The following is a 21256-nucleotide window of genomic DNA, read 5'->3' as shown; positions in this document are numbered from 1 at the left end:
TTGTCAAGAGGCTCGGCGGAACCCTCATTTGCATAATGACTTTGTAGTTCGGCATTAATAAAATTTGCATATGAAGCCGTGTTAATTACTCCTGATCAGGCTTTTTTGCATTCATGCATGGTAATTTTGGGCGACTCGCTGGAAATTGATGTCCTGGGCGTCGGGGAGGAGGTCGGAGGGAGGAGGTATAGCGGGGATGGATGCCACGGCAGATTGGGGCGCATTGTTTTTCCTGGCGTTTTCTCCTCTTTCTACGTCTGTTTGTGGCTTCATATGGAAGATATTTTGGTCGTAGGAAGCAGAGATTTATATTCTGTATGTCAGTGTTACTACTAACTATCAATTGTCCATAGTGTCTCCTTCTTAAAGTGGATATATCACGCAAATTTGACTGATCGTTCCCTCGCCAAAAAAGACATACCTGTATACCAGTTTTGAGTAATCCTGCTAAGCTGCTTCTTCTTCTACGGTGTCAGCGCTTCATCCTATACTTCCTGCATACTATTGTTAAAACCCCAAACAGTCCTCCACAATTGGAAACTTTCTGCGCTCAAAGTGTGTTTATCAGGCCGCGCTGAAGCTGTGAAACCATGCCGTAAATCGACACTGAAAGTATGTTTTTTAATAGTCAAAGTCAAAGTCTCCACCAACTCTAGCCCATTGTTTCTGTTTTATTCTTACAGAGGCATCATTTCAACTGGTGAAACGTAAAATGTCAACCTGAGGCGCAAAAATAATGTTTTCAGGTCTATTCTTAAAGAGGCTAGATGCAAGTTGGCCATTTTATACTCACTACTGCCACCTCAAGTCATACGTGTAACTGCATCTTGTATATTGAGCTTGTGCATGACGGCAATTCGGACCCAAAGTAACAACTAGAGGCAGTTGTGGTGAACAGGTCTGGGCTCATTCTGCACATTAGGACATGGCTGGAACATGTAGGGGGAGGAAAGTACTTAGTTTTAACATTTTTAAACTCCGTATAGTGGTAGTAGTGCAGGATATGTGCACTTTAAGGCCCAGAGTTGATTTTAGTTTTAGGTTATACACCCTCCACTCTCAACTTATTATGCTGTTTTCCTTAAGTTGGTCGTTCTCAAACTGTGGCACTTGTGCAATTATGTATTGACGTTATATGTTTGAGTAGTTAATACCGAGTTTACACAAAAGTGAACAAAATGTAGGTGTCTTAGTCCTGATTCGATGTTGATCTAGACCTGGTGTTACTTGAATGATCAAATATTACTGATTTAATCCATATAATCTTGTACTTTCCACCTCTGATGATGAATGACTCGATGCACTAAAATAGAATCAAGACATTTACAATATATGTGTGTCAACTGGTGAGTAAAGGTGTTGGTGGACCAGATTATATATTTAAAGCCAATTAGACATCGTAGTTACAGTTCAACCAATACCTGTCAAAGGTAAATATGGACTTTACAATTGAGTGAAGGTCTCAATTATCAAATCACAATGGCTGCAGTATTTTAGGTTCTCTGCAAACAACATAATATCGTAACTCTATAAGGTTGTATCTCATATTAAAGTTAGGATGTGATTCCCGTATCACTTCAGCAGTTCATCGTTCAGTCTTCTGTCAAACGTCAACGCTCCTGGACTTGCTTTAAATCCTGATCTTCCTCTTTGATCACGAACGTAAACACGGAGAGATAAATGCGGACAGAAAGATCAGTTTTTTGGAGTGAAACCTCTCCCTAATTTCGTCTTACAGCGAGGACACAGACACACGCTCGCGGTGGCAGGAGTTCTCTCTGGCTGGCGGCCCATTTGCGAGCGCATTGTTTACTCTCGGCTCTTCATTTCAAACGGCACACACTTCCATTTTGCTTTCAGCCACTTAGACGCTGCCAGGGCTGATGCAGTTGGATAATATTCACTGCATTTTAAAATATAATTGTCAAACGAAACGGATTCTCCTGTCGTGCGAGCGTTACAGGCTCACGATCAAATCAGGATGATCATTTGCATCGCAGAGTGTGTGTTCATAACTATTATTATTCGAAATGTATGAATTGACCATTACATGCACTGCTATACTCGCACTACTGCCATTACTACAAAAACATGTACATTAGGTCAGATAAGAGCAAAGACATGAGGCGTGTCTTAAGCCAGGGGTTTTTGTCTTGGACCCTGTGTTAAGTACCCCATATATTGAAAGTTACCAACTAAAACTCTTATTTAGTATTAAAAATATGATGAGTTCTAATCAAAGCCAAAATACACTGAAAAACATACCTTTCACTGCAAAGTTTCAGCTTCCCTTTACAAAACCATGTTTCTGAATTTGAAATAATTCCAAGTACCCCTGACTTAAGACAGTGTTTCCCAGCCAGGGGTACAGGGGTAGTACTTATTGGGGCACTTTTCAGATGTTAAAAACTGATTAGGATTTCTATTATATTTTCAAAAGAAAGCTCATTTTAATGGTGTTTTGCCGTAAAAGGCTTGAATTTGAGCTTTATTTTGAAAACAGCACAATAGAAATGACAATAATAAATCAGAATTTAGCCGACAACTTGTAAGAAGGTACTCGGAGAAGAAGTGTAGTTTTACCATTTTATAGGCTGATAATGATTGTAGTTACTGTTTATTGTTTGCTGCTGGCAATCTACATCTTGCCCAAGGGACTATGGTTGAAAACTAGCTTTAGAGCTAAATCTGGCACATTTACAATGATGTTGATCAATGTGCTTTGTCCCCGTTCAAATAAACTAATACAATAAATGTATAACAACAAATGTTAGGAACCACTGTCTTAATCTCTTAAAGGGACTATACTGAGTTTAAATGATTAATTAAAAAATATGTATTTTCTTCCCCCTACTTCAGAGGTGTCCAAAGTTTTTTTTTAGAATAAAATGATATCTATGCTTTTTAATTGAATATGCTTAAAGTAAAAAAAACAAAAAACATTCATCACACTATAATTGATTTTCATGTTTTTTATATATATATAGTCAATTAAAGCAAGAAAATAAATAAATAGTAGTAATAATGAAATCATATTTTTTAGAATTTGCAGCGGGCCAATGAAAAGTGGGCCGCAGACCGCAGTTCCTAATGTATATTGAATGAGTTCAGACCTGTTCACCACAACTGCCTTTGAAATCCTGCACCGTCACTCAAAAAGTTGTTGCTTTGGGTCTGAAGTGTCCTCATACACAAGCTTAATATAGAAGCTGCAGTTACACATAAGACCTGAGGTGGCAGTAATGAGTAAAAATTACCAACTTGCATCTCGTCTCTTTAACCCCCACCTGACAAAAACAAGGATGAAAATGCAACAAAAGAGCAACAAGAAAAGTGACAATAAAGTAATGCAACAAAAAAAACACAAAATAACAACTGAAAATGCAAAAAAAAAAAGCAATGAGTGAGGCGCTACACTGGCCTATAGGCTGGAACCTTTTAGATTTTGGTTTAGCCGAACTGGAAAATGCACTCGGTTAAGTCAAATCTGTTGCAACTCCAGTAAGAGCTTGTAGTTTCACGTTTTCCCGATTCTGTTTGGTTTTCTCCATAGACCGCGATCTATCTTTGCTCTTACGAACTGATTTTCCACTGTACAGCGCGTTAAATTTAACACACGCACATATTTCACCACTACATTCATCGTCGCCTCTTTTACTCACCCCTTTGTGTGTCCGCGTGGCCCTGCTTGATTTTTTAGTTTTATTTTATTTTTTTAGTGCTACCGGAGAAGTGACGTCCTCGTTTGCTGTTTGGCTCCTAATAGCTTTGGAGGAAAATAAGCCTTTCTTTGATGAAAATGGCGTCTAAGTGAGTGAAGGTTGATTTTAGAAAGCTTTCCATTTATTCTAAGCTTTTCCCCCTCAAGGACCGGCTCATTTGAATCCCCCATAGGGACGATCAGGTTTAACAAACTACACTTTCCCTTCAAACAGCCCCTCAGGACTTCAAATGTTTATTCGCGGTATATTTTATTTTTACTGTTCTGTATATTTGGCCCTTTCGGTACGGGCTTTAAACGCGGCGTGTCATGGCTGAGAGAAATATTGGGTGAAATGGAGAGGCTAATGTAGGTGTTTTTACTTGGTGGTCGCTGATTCACTCGAAAGGCAGGGACAGGATTAAAAGCCAGGAGCCGTTAGCAGCGCGGGGAGACGGCCAACGCATGAAAAAAAAAAAAAAAAACATTTCCTGTGCACTGCAAAAAGGGAATATGAGTTTCAGTGACTTCATAGTGTTGAGTAATTGTTGTTATTGTTGGCAGCGATGGACAAAATGTTCAATTTCAGTTATAAAAGTACTGGTATTCCTTGTCAAACGCCATTCCAAACAAGTAAAAGTTGCTGTTGTGAATAATAACTCGGCTGAGCTCACCACATGTGCGTCAGTGGCGTTGGCAGTACATCTGCGCAGCGCCACCTACTGTTCCGGAGGGTGCATCGTCAGTCTTTTAAATCGGACAAAGACATCGATACTTCTAAATCAATGTTAGAAGACAAACATTTATAAGAAATAGGGGCCGAGGCACAAATTCTACAAGTTCAGACGATATCGCTGCGGCATGGTTGAACAGCTAGAAGGTCCCAGGTTCGATTCCCACCTGGACGGGGCCTTTCTTTGTGGAGTTTGCAGGTTCTACCCGTGTCTGTGTAGGTTTCCTCCGCGTACTCCAGTTTCCCCTACCACTAACAACATGTACAATAGGCCAGGATGAATGAGAGTGTGTTTGAGAGTGCGCATGTGGGACGACGGATGGAAATTAGGCAATAATCTGGTGTGGCTTGTTTACATGCATGAGACCCGTGTATGTTCACGAACATGCACTGCCCCGACCAAATAAACAAACAAAAACCGGTTTGGCTTTACCCAAATCTAAAAAGTGTCAAAATTGTGACAAGAATACAAGGAAAAAGACAGAGAACTGACAAAAAAAAAGTGATGACAATAATGCAAGGAAAAAGATCCCTCTAGATCAGTTTTGTAGGTCTTAGCTTTCAAATGAGGTGCTACTCTGGCCCAGGGGTGTCTAAACTACAGTCCGCGGGCCAACTGTGGGCCGTAGTTAACTTTTATTTGGCCCGCTGCAAATTCTAAAACGTTTTTTTTGTGGCCTTAATGAATAATACATGAAAATCTGTTAATAGAAAGCTATAAGCATATTCAATTAAAAAGCATAGTTAACATTTTATTGAATTTGCTAACTTTAATACAATAGAGGTGAAGTTATATTTCTGCCTATAGGTTGTAACATTTTTGTTTTGGGTAAAGCTGAACCGGAGAAAATGCACTTGGTTGAGGCAGGGGTTAAGAGATTAAGCCGTCCACAATGAGTATATTGGATGCAGTGCAGTGAAATAAAGGGAATATCCTCAATATTCATCTCCTTGGGGTGGGAAAATCCTCCGTCATTTTAATCTCACGAGATCTTGGCCCATCCCTAATAAGAAATGTTGGAATAAATGAGTATAGTATGTCATCTTTGTCAGTCCTTTTTTCAAGTTCAGTGTGTGTAATAATCTAAGTGAGCGTTGAGCGTACACCTACTGCTGAATTCAAGTCAGTTTAACCAACATGGACGTTTTTACAGTGCTGGCTGCGGCGGGAAGGGTCTGTAAAGTGCTTATTTGGAAAATCCTCTCTGTGTTGTTTATATATTCTCGCGGGTCGCTCCCGTCTGCTTAAAGTCCGATCAGCCGTCACTCAAAAGGCGTTTGGTCTATAGAGCTACTGTATGTTATTTCTACCTCTTCAGTGCAACATGATCCAAGCGGCGTTTTTCTCCTCTTTTTTTTTTTTTTTCCAAAGTGCAATTTGCGCACAAACCAGTGGCTGTGGAGTATATACATAAAGCGATTTGGACGTGCAGACCACACACTCACACGCATTTTTCTTTCTTTTTTTTTCCCTCTTCACTCACGCCATGTGTGAAGTTGCATCTCTAACTTTCCCCCAAAATAAACAGACCGAGAACTCGTGAGACTGTGAGAATTGTAAAAAGAAAGATGGTTTCAGGATCCAGATTGTATGTATGATATTCTCCTGAGGCACTGCAGGCGAATAGGGAAACTTTTTAAACGTACAGATATCGATTTGAAACTTTTGCTGTAGATTAATGGCATAAATATGAGACAAAAATGTATTGCAAGTATTTGGTCATTTTATGTTTTCATTTAAAATAAGGCCTTTTATGGCGAAAGGTTCCCAAAATCTGAATAACTGATCAAGCCAGGTTTAAATCTGTGCTTTTACTTTGTTTTACATATTTGTCACACATGTCAAGACATTTTCAGAGTGGATTCTGGATATGTTAATGGAAAATGTCTTCAAAAATATTGGTCAGTCCAAGGCTGGAAACTTCGAAGTCTGTAGGAGCGACTTGAGTGGAGATATTGTTGCACAAATGTGAGCATTTTTTTTATTTTGAAGCAATGACTCTTTAAAATACAATTCCCCAAATTAATCTATATTCGAAACATGTTGTTGTGAAGATCAGGTCTTTTCTGTTTCCAGGTGAAAGTGTATGTTAAAGAGACGAGATGCAAGTTGGTCATTTTTATGCTCACTACTGCCACCCCAGGTCTTACGTGTAACTGCAGCTTCTATATTAAGTCAGTGCAGGATTTTAGAGGCAGTTGTGGTGAACAGGTCTGAGCTCATTCTACACATTAGGACATGGATGGAACATGTAGGGGGAGAAAAATACATAATTTTAAGATTTTAAACTCCGTATAGTCCCTTTAAGAGACCAATTTGGCCCCAAACCTGAAACCTCTCTTTAATAACAAACTATTTGTTTTTAAGTATAGGGGGAACATAACCCTATGCTTTAGTGTGGAACAGAAGTCTGCACCATTTTCATTTGTTTTCTGTCTTCTAGGAGTCAAAGTAAAAAATTAACAATGGATTAGCTTTTGACATGCTTAAGTGGAGCTGCAATGGCTGCTTGTTGGAGCAAATAATCCAGAGAAACGTTGTAACCAAACAAAGAAAAGAGAAGAAACTAGCCGACAGTTAGCCAAATCCCATTCAAGACACAAAACCCAGACATAGGCCTTTTACATTTAACCAGAACATTTGACTTACTTTCATACATCAAAATAAAATGACAGACATTTTCTTCTCTCCTGTAAATCCCTGGAATCCCTGCACTCACACACATGTCAACACTCCTCACTCAGGCCCCGTAACCATTTCTATAGTCGCAACATGACCTCCCACTGAAACACATCCTCCTCCACAGACGGCCCTTCTTCTTTTCCTTTTTATTTAACGCGTCGGCTATTGTGGGCTCGGGGCGATCGGATGAGGCGATAAAACCAGCCGAGGTGTAGTTTGTCCCCGATTGTTGCGCACAGGGCTTGAGTGCGGGGCAGGTGACGGGCCGAGAGAGAATAAAGGGCGAGAAGGAGGCCGATTGGGGACGCTTTGTTGATGGGACAATGGGGAGATGCAAAGCTATACTCGCCTGTGTGTTCGGAGCTGCTGATATTTCAGGACACCGGGGGCCCTCCAGGAAAGGCAAGGCAAGGCAGGAGCGCCGCACTCTCTTTAAGATGCCATTGTGAGCCAGTGTATGTAATGAGCGAGGCAGGGCAGGCGTGTGAAAAACTGTTTTACTTATTCCTAAACTGGCTTCATGTCACAACAGCAATGACTTTTTGAGCAGCTGCGACTCTTCTAGATTATTGTTGCTAACACTGGACTTCAAAGATATGAACATTATCCATCTTTTAACCTCTTAATCCCCACCAAAGCCCATATCCATGACTAGAGTGTGTTCATCAAGGTGCAGTGGACTTGTTAGCATGTAGTCACCTGATAGTTATAACGTGCTGTTGCCTGCAGAGGGTGCTCCAGGCCAATTGGAAATCTGGAAGAACCCAGTTTCTTCCACTTTTTTCTCAATGAAAGAAGGTTTTGAGGCCTCAGTTATGCATCACATGTCCACTTTAAGTAAGAAAATCGACTTACTGTTGTTGTAGATATTATTTTTTGCAGTGCGGGCAGCTCACCAACACGTCTTCAGTAAGCTGGCACCTTTAATTCGTTGGTGCACAGTCTTTGTTTACACTGCAGTTCCTCCCCAAAGCGGTAGTGGTTTGTGTGTTGTTTGCGGGCATATTAGCGCGCACGCGTGTTTACTTTGCAATCTGTGAAAGTGGGAATGTTTTTAAAAACAATCGGAGGCTCGTTTGGGAGAAACTTCCTTATGGGCATAGTTTAGTGTTTGCAGATTAAAGTGTGTTATTGTGTGGAGGAACACTGCTTATTTCAAGTGTCAAGTCAGAACCCGACATCTTCAAGGCTTGACTGGCACAGTGGGGGAGTAGTTAGTACTGTCAACTCACAGAGAGAAGGTCCCATGCATGTTTAATTCCTGGATTATTAGGAATTTGGTGTGGAGTTTGCGGATTTTCTTTATCAATAAGGTTTTTCCCAGTCAAACCAATCTGGCTAAGGGTCCCTGCATTGTGTTTGCCCAATGCTCCTGGCAGGTTATAGTCCGGTTCACTAGATGATTTAGCTGTTTATTAAATAAGCAATGAAACCCATGTCATATATTTCATGGAGTTGCCGTAGTGACGACCAGAACTCCCCATTTACTTAAATGGAACAATTGTATAATTGCACAGTTTTACTTAATGACAAGGGCAAATGGAAACATTGATTTTCTCATTGCTTATACCATCCAATCCCAAAGTCTGAGACATTGGGGCCCCCTTGTCAATCTAAATTTTCTCGGGGCCCCCCCATTGATAATCAATTATAAATGTTCTTATTATTTAAAAGCTAAATATTACATTAAATGATTGAAGCTCATTCACATTTTAGCAAATACATGTGTTTTTACTTTAAAAGTCTTCATTTTTTTTCAATGTACGTTTTGTAGACAAGCTTTGGGGGGCCCCCTGTAGTGCCTCAGAGGCCACGAACCCCACTTTGGGAACCACCGGCTTATACCATAAGGTTTCCATAGTTTTCATACTTACACAACAGTGGAAATCTCAACACAGTGAACCGGACTATAACCCTTTAACAGGTCAATATTCTTGTCTTCAGCCTGTCCTACATGAAGCTTAAAAAGATTGTGTCTAATTAGCAAACACTGTGTTTTCAACATTTCTGCATCCATCATTGTAATGACTATATTTGAGCAAAGGTTTATCCACATTGTGAACGCAGTCATCGTCCTCTTCATAAAGACATCACCTCCATATGCAAAAGAAAAAAAAGGCCAGTATCTTCCAGCTGTGTGCGTTCTCTCTCCCTCTCTCCGCAGCGGGGGGATAAACTTGACAGTCATCTGGCCAGCGTTTGTCCATAAAAAATGCTTGGCTCGTGCTGGTCACTGCCAACTCCCCTCTCCTGTCTGCTCTGTTCTGTTTCTGTTTTATTGCCTGAAAATATCTCCCCGGCTCCTCCATTGTAGCACCCTGGCTGCGATCGCGCCGCACTCCTCCGAATTAACTCACTCCTTGATTTTTTTCTTTTCTTTTTTCTTACATTTTTTTTTCCTTTTTTTTTTGTTGCTCGGACCGAACCCAAGGCGCCGGGACTTTCGTGTGGCAGATTCCTCCCGCTGCGTCGCCGAGATGATGCCGCGCTTTTGTCTTGTCGGCTCTTGCCAGAACAGCCTGCCCGCTCTCTCTTTTACCTCTCTCTCTCTCTCAGCTTTGAGGAGCTTTTTTGAGCCCACAGACGCTCCTCTTGTGTCGTCTATCAACCTGACAGTGGCGGCTCTCGCTTACAACTCTGCATACAAGATTTGATTTTGTAAAAGTTGCGGACGGCAAAGAGCGGGAGCGGGGGGGGGGGACACGGGGGAGGGACAGAGACTGGGACGTGGGGCGAGGAGAGTATTTGAAGCTTTGTAGAGGTTACGAAGCCCAACCAGTTCTAAAAATACACAGGAAAAAGTCATATGAAATGCTAATATCGAGCTGTGCAGATGAGTTTGACCTCGCTGAAAAAAAAAAGCCGTCTTATCTTAGATTTAAAGCTGATTTTGAGCAGGTTTGGACTGTCTTGAAATAAGATTGCCAATGGAACAAGCGTTAATTTGCTTAAAATGACAGAAATTAACTTAAAACACTTGAAATGAGAAGTAAAAGGTAAGAAAAACATGTGGTTCCATTGGCGATAAGAAAGTCCAAATCTGCTCCAAATCCCAACATCTCATGCACTTTTGAATCATTTTATTCTAAGACAAGATGGCATTTTTCCCAATGCTGTGTCTAGATATCTTGCTTGTGGTTCAGAAAGTCAATTTCTACTCAATATATCACAAAATGATTGAGGATCTGTATAAGATTTACACATTCTTATGCAAACACAGTTTAAAGCTACATGCATACACTGCAAAAAGCAATTAACTAGATTAGATTAAATGTTTCAGTTTGAGCATAATAATCCGATTTTGTTGTTTCACCTATAGATTATTTTACTCATGTTTCTGACTTGTTTCAATGCATTTACTCTTTATTTTAAGTACATTTATTTGCCAGTGGGGTAAGAAAATTGGTCTCATCCTATTGGCAATTTTACTTTCTTATTTAAAAGCAAAGTTACCTCAGAATCAGTATGAAATGTTATCAGACTAGCAAAGTAAAGTGGGTCAGATCAGGAAAAAAGTCTAAATGAGAGAAAAAGGTTCAAAACAAGAAGCATTTCCTCAATTCCAGTCATATAAATCAATGCTTGATATTCACTTTTTGTAGTGTAGGAACTTAAAAATCACCAAAAATGTAGTTTCAGCACAGATTTTCCAAATTTACTTCCACTTTTTGCCACAATTATTATATTATATCACATATTGTGCATCCTTCAAACAAAATTGGTGGGCTTTATATAGTTAGCCTTTCTTGCCATATAAAATGCATGAACATTTCTGCACTATATAAAGCCAGAAATGGGCTTGGGCTATAAATAACTTGACAATATCGTTTGTGGACAATGCGGCGGGAAGTGGCAGAGGCGTACCGGACACGATGGGATTACCACCGCGTACGACTGCGCCGCTGCCCCTCTCTCCTCTCCCACAATGGGCCGGCCAAATCACCACTCAACAAAAGCTAATTTCTCACTTGGTTAGACTGGGGCGGATTAGGGGCCCTCGTGTCGCGGCAATCCATGTTTGGTGCAGAGTGAGGGATGTTAGGAAAAGGATTTAAACCTCAATTACAAGAGGCTGAGGGCTTTTGTGTGTCCACGGCGAAGGTGGGACCGCGCAGTTTTAGTGACTTTGGTGCCTGGCGATGGTGTGTGTGGAAGTAAGCAGCGGAGGGTGGCATAGCCTGACAAATACATGTTGATCCCCTTGTTTAGGAGGGTTTAAGTCAGCCCCCTTTGACATGCTAACACCACTCGGGCTCCACACGACGCTGGACAACTTACATGTCGGCTTACGCAATTTAAAACCAGGGTCGTTTTTTTTTATTGGCATGGAAACGTCAGGCATGTACATGAAGCGCGGACAATAGGCAAATCCGAGATCCTGGCTCAAAGATCTGGAGAAGGTTCCTCTATAGTCCTACGTTGCCTGGCCAAGCACTCTGACATTTTGTGGACCACATTTTGTCTGTGATATATCGATGTCAAACAACTTATTTCCGTCCAGTCTTGATCTTGATCTTGTTGTATTGATGATGAAAGTGTCCGAACATCGCTCAAAGCCATCTCCAGAACATCCCAAAGATCAATGGGGATAAGTTCTGGACTCTGTGGTGAGACCGATGAGTCTTAGCATTGTCATCTAGGAATAAACCTGCACTAACAAGGATGAAATATTTACTGAACCTTAACCTGACCAAATGGAGCCATCTTAGATCCAGAACTTTGTTTATGTCCAGGTTGTGTATAATGGGTCAAATGTCCATTGGGCGAAGGCGAGCGTTCCAACAAATGACCGAATATTCCGGACTATAAGTCGCACCAGCCAAAATATGCATAATGAAGAAAAAAAAAACATATATAAGTCATACCAGCCACCCTGGTGCACTGTTGACAAGCCTCTCCCGGCAGCACGCTCATCTAGCTGTGGCCATTTATCTTTTAGCCTGTGTTAAGCTTTTTTTTGTTTTCTTCATTGCATTAAGAGTAACCTCAGCTTTTCGCCAGTCCTTCACAAGTTTCTCGCTCACTCAAAACTTTCTTTCTGCTGCTCGATTACCATTTTCGGCAGCTTGTAATCTACAGAATATGATTTTCTTTTTGGGGGCATTTATGCTCACTGATAGCAGATACTAGTACACAAGCCTTGAGCGCCCTCTAGCAACATGTGAAATGTTGTGAAATGAAAGTCGCACCTGAGTATAAGTCGCATCCCCAGCCAAATTATTTTTAAAAAACGCGGAAAATACGGTAATTTCAACGTACAAACCATGACAGATCTCGCTACGAAGTGTAATAATTGAGCCTCTTACTGGAATAATTTAGTTTTTAGTTCACTCAAGGGATATATGTGTCACATAAACTCTAACTCGAAATTATAGGCTTTACTTGACCTACAGTTGACATACGTAAGGTAGATCGCAATACTTATTCTTTAGTTCCCTTTTAATTGCTCAACTTTCGCGTCTTTTTGTTCTTGATCTTGCCTATTCTTCTAGCTTCCCGGGCACTTTTTTGGGGGCATCAAGTGTTTGTATGAAGAGGTCCAGTTTTAAAAGGGAGGGCTAAGTTCTCCCCCCTCGAAGACCCAAGACCCCCTTTCGTTTGTATCAAAGCTTAGCCCGACTCCCGCTGACTCCCCTGAATTATTCACTTAGAGGAAAAAGATAAACAAAGCTCGCTGGCTACAGTTGTTCTATTGATTTCTTTTGGGCAACATCACAGATAACAAAAAGCGGGCCGGGAGGAAAAGGAGCTGGGGCTGCTAGTAGCTTTGCCTTGCCTTTTCTATTTGTAAATAAATCAATAACATGGATATTTCTTTTTTTTTTTTCTTTCGTTCTCCCGTGCGAGCAAACCACGTCCCGTTTCCCAGGAAAGCAAATAATACATTTAAATTATATCTACTTTGTTATTTAGGTAGTTAGGGGGAAAATGGCGGATCGAGCGGCGCTTCCCACGCGGCGGCGGTGTTTTCTACCTGTTGTTTAGGCTAAAATTGCCCTTCGCTGGGGTAATTTAGCATTCGCAGCGAGGTTGGGGGCTAGCCAAGTAAACAATACTGGCTTCGGGCCAAACGCAGGCAGCTCAGCCCCTGTGATTAGAAGCAGGCCGACGCCGGTGCATTCTCCTCTCCGCTTTATCCAATGAGTGAGGGGCGAGGCTGCTCACTCCGGGTTACTGTAGACAATAAGCGACCGAACCAGCTCCCATATCCCTGAACGCGACGAAGACGAGACAATGCTGGCGTTATTTTAATAGGCTATAATATTATTGTTTTGGACATTTGTGTACACAGGTGTTTGATTCCCAGACTCTTTACAAGAACGACTTATAACATCAGGGTCCATTAAAAAGCATTAACGCAGCTCGATTCCCACCTGTGTCTGCGTAGGTTTCTTCCAGGTACTCCGGTTTTCCCCATCGCTAAAACATGCACAATAGGTGAATCCTCCAGCCAGGTGATACTGACCATTAGCCTGGCTCCACATCTGGAGAGGGACATGGCTGCTCACTGCTCCTACAGGTCGCCCCAGCGGCTTTGAGGGTGGGTCAAATGCAGAGAACGAATTTCCCTACAGGGATTATTAAAGTCTACCTTTAGGTGCATATGACACGTTAGACACATTTTTTTCTAAAACATAGTTAACACAATTATATTTTATGTTTTGCTAAAGATTTTACCCAGTTTCCCTTAGTTTGGACATTTTTGCGATGTTTAAAGTTTCACTTCCTTATTGGACGTCGACAGGAACAATGTTAAATGGTTGCCGTGTCCATCATGTTAAGTCAAATGAGTCAAACTGCTATGGAGTCTTACCTTTATCTATGTTGCTTCCTGTAAGTGGCTTAAAGAACTAATTTTCTGCCATTTCTTCATTAAAATTGCTGCTTCACTGAAATAAACTGATGAACTTGCAACAGATGTTATCCTTCTAAATAAGTCACATTTTCAAAAGCAATATGGACTTAAACAAGGCCTTAGATGTCATTAAAAACATGAAATTGGATTCAAACTGGCATTAAGTCATTGGAAAATTATGATGTCGCTTCAATCACAACATATTTTACTGTATAAATTCATTGAAAAATACTTAAAATTAACCACATTTTCCCCATTTTGTCCAATTCTCTTCCCTCTGTTTGATGAAATGTTGTAAATCCTAAGACATTCAATATTTTTTCTGCATTTGACATACTGACATTCAAATATAGTACTTGGGCATTAAACATGGCATTAAAAAGCATTAAATTTGACTTGCCTCTTCCTGTATAAACACGACTAAACCATGTCAGACTTAAAAATAAAGACAATAGCCGTTAGACATTTATCCTTTGCTCCATTTCAACATGCAAAATGAAGGAAATCTTTCAAAATAGGAAAATAATGAAACACTAAATGCATGCCAGGGAATTTGGAAAGAAACAGCATCACTATAGGAATAGGATTTTGTGGCTATAACAAGTATAATAGTGTTAATCTTTTGTTTGTTTTGATATTCTTTGGACCGAAATAACGTATAAATCGATACAGCATGACTGACGAAGCTCCATTTTGGTTCATTTAGCGCCCAGTTAGCCATACGGCACTGTCACTGCCCCGCTGGCACCTCTCTAAAGCTCCTCCGCAGAGGTATACCAGGTTGGCGGCAGCTGCTTTGTTTGTTTGTCACAATCTAAAGCTTCAAACTCACTAGAGGGTTTCTCCATTGTTTCCCAGCTCCCATCGGCCCACAGCGCATTATTATGTCATTTAGATACTTAGGCGCACTGTATTGTCTCGCCGGCGAAGGCAACTAAGAGCTCGGCAAAGGAAAAACCTCCTCCTCTGGTCAGCGGGTTTCGAGAAGTTTTTAACCCTGCTCGTGTGCCGCTCATTTCCGTCCGGAGATCGCGCAGGCTTTCGCTAAAACGTCTAGACGAAGCGTGTAAAGTGTAAAAGCGGGAGCAAATGCAGCGGTGGGAGCCTTGACCTAAATGACCACTTCTCAAATGTAATGAGCGGCGGAGCAGACGGAGCTGACCACCATAAAAAACAAGGCAGGAAACGATGAATATTTAGAGCGTTCGGGTTAAATGAGGATTCGCCGTGTCCTAATGATGGAAGAATAGTGTGCCATGTATAGCCATGACTATATCTATAACACTCATGACACTTGGGTTGTTTTTGTTTTTTTTTTGTCATTGAAAAGTAAAAAAAAAGCATGCATCTTTATTCTAAATGGGCTTGACTCTTCTCAGATCTGACTCGTATCTTTGCTGGGAGCGGGACATCACCAGCGGGACATCACTCGTCTCCATGGAGATGTCGATGCTTTGCTTTGACTCCAGGTAGCTAAACGTTCAGTTTAAATACATTGTGTCTTCTCTGAAATGCTTTATTCTGATCATGTAATGGGAGCGGGGGGGGGGGGGGGTGGCATTTGTCCATGTCTAAAAGCTTGGCATCGCTTGGCATCTCACACATACTCGCTGTCCTTGCATTCTTCACTCCAAAAAATATGTCTATGTAGATCAGTTCATCTCAGATTGGATATAATGTTTTAAATTTGAGTTGTTTTGACGAGTTAAGAGGTAGGTGGCTCGATTCAGAACGTTTTGTGTCGAGGTATATCGGTCGGCCGTATACAGTATTGGGCTGATATTTGGGAATTTTACAATATCGGCGAAGCTAGCGCAGAAAAAAGCCGATATCTCTGGGACCGAAAGTGATAGAGACTTCCTAGGCCTCAGGGGAACAGAGAAACATCACGGTGGAGATTGGTTAGCTACAAAAGAGAAACAAGCAAAAAACCAAGGCACTCCTCCCACATCATGTTTCTCTATTTACATTTAAAAAGCCTTTTTATGCTGGGCTGATGAATCTTAAAAGCATATTGCTGGTTTCGTCCACGGCTCCAAACAAGCGTTTTTTTCTTGGTTAGCTACATACAAGTTTGTTAAATATAAGTTTCACTAAACCTCAGTCAATATGGACATGCTGTATGTCATCTTGAAGCATAGAACCTGGAGAATCCCATTGCTTAGTTAGTTTTAACCGCCACTATTTTATATTTTGTAATATTGGTTAAAAATATCGGCATCGGCCATAAAAAATCCCAATATTCTGCATCGGCCTTAGAAAAACCCATACCGTTCGACCTCTGATTTTGTCTTTATTTCTGCCAATGCCGTAAGACAATTGTCCCATTGGCAATTTTACTTTCTCATTACAAGCATCAAGATTCATATTCTCAATTCAAGTCATTTAAACCCATGCTCGATTTTCAGTTTTTGTAGTGTTTGGCAAGTCACTGTATCTGCTTTGCCTGAGAGTTTCCGCTGCTAAAAGACACTAAAACTCTCTCAAAGTAACACAAGTCTTTAAGTATTGATCTGTTCTGGGTTAACAGCTTCCACAAGCATCTCGAAAAAGTTATAAAAGGCCTTTATTTTACCATTTTCAAAAGCAAAAGACATTTAAAAGGCCAACATTTATTGGAAAAAAAATAAATGTTTTTGTGTTCCTCAGTTTGTTTCATGAGACTGTAAGTATAAAAAAGCAGAACTCCGGCCTTCACTAAATGAAGATTGATTTCAATGGAGAGAGATTCAACAGACCACAGAAACTTCTATATACGTTAGACACATCCTTAGACCAGATAATATCATTTCTTTGCTGGTGTTTACAGATGTTTCGGGCCAATGTGTGACAACCGCTTTTTGGGCTGCTCAAAGCTTTAACGTAAGTGCCTTCTGAAACCTCAAGCAATAAAAAATATGGAGTTTCTTTAAAAGGTGAAAAGTCTCCATTCCTTTCCAACCAGCCGAGTCAAAGTCCATTTCATCAAACTTCATACGAAAACCGTTCCGTCTTTGGGGCCAAACGTCTAACTCTTTAGCCCTTGAGTCTGAAAAGATTTGTTTAAAAGCATTCTTCCCCCTCCGCGCTGTCTCTCCGCTCTCAGCCCCTTCACGTCTTTGTTGTGCTTGGCTGCCGTACCGCCAGTGAGCTATGGCCGCGCACCACTTTTAAGTTTGCGCCCTCTCTCTCTCTCTCTCTCTCTCGTGTGCTGCTTTACTGTCAAATGGTCCGATGACAAAGAGGTTTTTCCAGTTTGTCTGGTTCCTCCTCCCCCTGTCCACCACTTAACCCTCTCCTTCAGCGCCTTTACCTTTCCTGCCTTTATATAACGCCGCTTTTTCCTGAACCTGGCCTTAAAGAGCAAATATACATTTCTTGATCTTTCTTGACGCTCCCTATTTCACCTCATTCGTGCAGTTTTGAGAATAAAGTGAGCAGAATTGTCCTCATTTGTCAAAGATCATAAACAAATCCTCTCAAGTGCGTTCTTCTTCATATCTCCAACTGACCAACACAGTCCACCGATGAAGTGGCTAAATGAATGTGTATAAGCCACAATCAAGCCTGATGTGTCCGCTTTAGCAGCTTGAGATATTCCATATGGTAAAATGGAAAGTTTGATGACCCTTCCTTCTGTGCCAACCTGTCAGCGGGCGACAGTTGACCGCAGCGTACTCCTTTCTTTAGATCTGGAACCAGGACATTGGCCAGAAGTACCAAGCTGGTGGATTGGTCAATAGCAAGAAGTCAGTTTCCAAGTAGCTCCCTAAGGGGTTTCTCCATTACTGCATACGCTAAAAGGGTCCAGTTTTTATGTACTTTCGTATAGTTCTGAACAAAATCTGCCAACATTTACGTAAACATGGTGATGTAAAGAGAAAAAAAAACTCTAGTCATTCTATTGATGGTGTTGAGAAATATCATCTTGACCAAATCCAGACTCAGTTATGTTTACTCAAGTTACTAAAGTAACTTTTTGATGCAACTGTAGTTCTGCAAGTCGTTTTTCATACAGTACTTTTTACTACTACTTTAGTAAAAGTAAAATGCGTAAAAAAAAAGTAACTCATGCCACTATGAGTAAATCTTTAAAGCAGTACTAAGTAACTTATTTACCTTAATTAACCCTTTTTGTGGTCTCTCTGGGGGTAATACAAGTGTTAAAGGGATGATTGGGGGGTCTTTCATCGCCCCCGGTGTCTCTGGCCAGAAAACCACACTTGCAACTTTCACTGCTCCGACCCAGAGGCCCCAATACACACTAATGGAATCACGAAGAAGAAGCTAACAGGCTAACGGATAAAGCTAACTGCAGGCTAACACCACTTAAACAGTATTTACAGTCAAGTTTGAGTGAAAAAAATGATCTCCATTGTGTAATAGAAAGTACAATATTCCTCTTTTTGTCTTTTCTGTCAGAGTAGTATTTACTCTCATGGACAATTAATGAGTAAAAAAAAACGCAACATGCTACGACACCTGCAGTGGCGCGTATGGAGTTACTTAGCTCTGCTTTAAGTGGCAAGTCATCATTTTGACGCTTGTTTTGTTTCATACATTCTTCATGATAATTGCTCTTTATATGTTTTCATGGCATTTTTTTTTTAATATTACAATTGTTGCATGATTTAATGTTTTGTTTCTCATAATTTATGCCACAATGAAACATAAATCAGTCTTTTACATTCAAACAGTTACTCACATTACTCAAGTAAAATTTTCCCCAAGTAATGTTTTGCTCTTTCTTGAGTAAATATTTGGGATACTCGACCCATCTCTGACTGTATACTGTATCTCTCAAGGATAAATTCCACCTAGGTCGCGTCATGCTTTCAGCTCTCTGCCATTTTTGTTACATAAAACTAGAAGAAATTAGGCGACCCACAACTCCTCAAGCTACAAAGTGAACACGCTACGCTTGATTGTGTCCGAATTACCAAGAAAAGTGGGATTTGCGCGTTCAAAGCTGTCAAAATCTGCTGTGGGAATTCGACACGTGACGATGGAAAATGCCGTCTTTCGCAATTCAAAAATTAGGTTAAATTGTTTGAGTTTTCAGCAGCTTCACAAACAACAAAGTCTCCTCTCTTCCAAAAAGATGGCAACGCTTCAAAAACTGCTACGATCTCTCTCTCTCTCTCTCTCTCTCTCTCTCTCTCCTTCTTTGTGTGTGTGTGTGAGACGTATGGAGCAGGACAAATGAAAACAGATTGCAGCGGTTATGGGAGCAGGCCTGTTTCCAGTTATTGGGGAGACAGAAGAAGTACTGCTCCTTCGCTGTACTCATAAAAATAACAGTAGTTTTTCAAAATAGAAAAGCGCCTGTGATGACGAGGTGGAGGAATAGTCTCTGCACTGTGGGCTTACCTTGCAAACTATGGTGCCATTTTGCTGCACTTTTTCTACACTGTGAGCCACATGAAGCCACGGAAAAGTGCGACATCCATATTTCCCTATGTTGCATCTTAAATATGAGAACGCTGTGTGCTGAAAGGTTTGCATGGGAAGACGATAACCCATAGCGTCGGCTTTAAAATGAGAGATAATTAGCTGAGACTCTGTTCTTAAATAGTCTATGTTTTTATGTCTGGTCTGAGGTCGTTCGGACAACTGAAAATAGTGTACTGCAATTACCAATTAGGACAATTCAAACAATGAGAGAGAAAAGTAAATATGAAGCCACTTACTATAGCGTTTCAGTCTCATCTGACGTTACTGGATCCAATGTCTCTGTGACCGTGCCCTATTTTTGTCAGCCATTGATCACATTGACAATCCAATTTATTTGAACAATTAGATCCTAAAAAGAAGTACTTTAGATTCTCTGTGACAATGTATCGATTTTCTGATATATCGCGATATTTTGTGGGACGATTCGATACTTTTTGTTCAGATCTCGATACTTTTGATGACTTTTGCTTCAGTCAATAGAAGGCCAATAACTGTGAAGTATTCAGTCAGAACAGTTGAGCGTTATAATCTTACACACACACATATATGACTTTTAATATTAGTTTTTATAATTATGAAAAAGTACTGCATTTATTCCTTTTGGGCAACAGGACTGTGGTTTCTGGTTTACTTAAAAATAAATGAAGCGAGGCTACTGACAGATCTGTAGACCCATTTTCTGTACAATGCACATGAAAACAAATGTAATATGTGAGTAATATGTAGTATGTTAAAAAAAGAGGTTACATATCACATGTTTCTGTAAAAATTGTGATGTATCGCTGTTTTTTTGTGTGCAATATATCGATTATCACAGTATTGGCGTATCGTTAATTATCGTGAGCCATGTGTCGCCCCCTAATGTAACATTCAATTGGATGGATTAGGCAAAGATTTTGTTTTGGAACAATAATGCCAGCTCTGCCTTACACTTAAAGGTATTTTATAGTATGGAAATAGCGCACAAAAGTGTCTTGTTTGATAGTTTAGTAGGATGCCTAAAGGTCAACAAGGATCGATTTGAGGGCTGTGTATGGTCACCGGGCCCCCGTGATCTGAATCCACTTCAAAGTGAACTCCCCGCAGGTACTGTATGTCCCGCGTCCCACTGTCCCGACGCCGCGCTGATCCCTGTCTCTTGGCCTTATAAGGGTCTCCAGCGCGGTCCTGTCCCCTCGCACTGCCCCGCGCTAACCCCCATCTGGTCTGGATCTCCTCTCTCTCCTCGCTCCCCGCCACTAATTCTCTTCTGCCATTTCTATATAAACAAGTGCAGTCTGACCATAACACTCCTAAAACCACGCTGTCCCCCCCCCCCCCCCCCACACCTAACCTCCTCCTCCTCCTTCTTACTCCCTCGACATTATGAACTTCCTGCGGTTTGCGAAAGGTGAAAAACTCAGATATGGCTCAGCTTTTTAGCGCAGGAGCACGGTATTTAAGTAGACATTAAAGGTTACATTTACAAAGAAGATGTGAAAAGGCGGTGGTGGTGAGGGGGCAAAGTTTTTCTGAAGATTATACTGTATGTGGAGTGTGGTGTGAAAAGGAAAGAGTGGCTGCAATGGCCAGTGTCTATCTTTGGGTGGCACTATTATAGAAGTAAATATACTTTAGAAACTCAGAAAAGTTCAATGAAGTTATGATGTTAATCTTGCGGCTTAATTCTCCATCTATGGCAGCGACTTTATTGTCTCAGTTAGAGAAGTTTAATAAAAAATGACATTTAAAGGAGACATAAAATTGACCTTTTTTTAAGCTTGTAACCATAGTATAACATTTCTTCTACTGCTGAATCGCCCTGATTGGTATTTCCTGCGTTTTATTGCGTCATTGAAGGAGCACAAAGCT

General features: G+C 40.8%; 1 protein-coding gene across 2 annotated transcripts in view; it reads left to right on the top strand.

The window, feature by feature from the left end:
• Positions 1-21256, top strand: part of bcl11ba (BCL11 transcription factor B a) — a 65306-nt gene that overhangs the window by 26358 nt on the left and 17692 nt on the right. Inside the window, exon 3 of one of the 2 annotated variants that reach the window (XM_079573414.1) lies at positions 15352-15441. The exons of the other annotated variant lie outside the window; for it this stretch is intronic. Coding sequence (XP_079429540.1) covers positions 15352-15441 — 90 coding nt within the window. The remainder of the gene's footprint in view (positions 1-15351; positions 15442-21256) is intronic. 2 annotated transcript variants of the gene reach the window in all.

The sequence above is a fragment of the Gobius niger genome (assembly GCF_951799975.1).
Source record: "Gobius niger genome assembly, chromosome: 16".
Taxonomy (NCBI): Eukaryota; Metazoa; Chordata; class Actinopteri; order Gobiiformes; family Gobiidae; genus Gobius; species Gobius niger.
The sequence above is the reverse complement of the archived record's forward strand: the minus strand, read 5'-3'. Positions and strand labels throughout refer to the sequence as shown.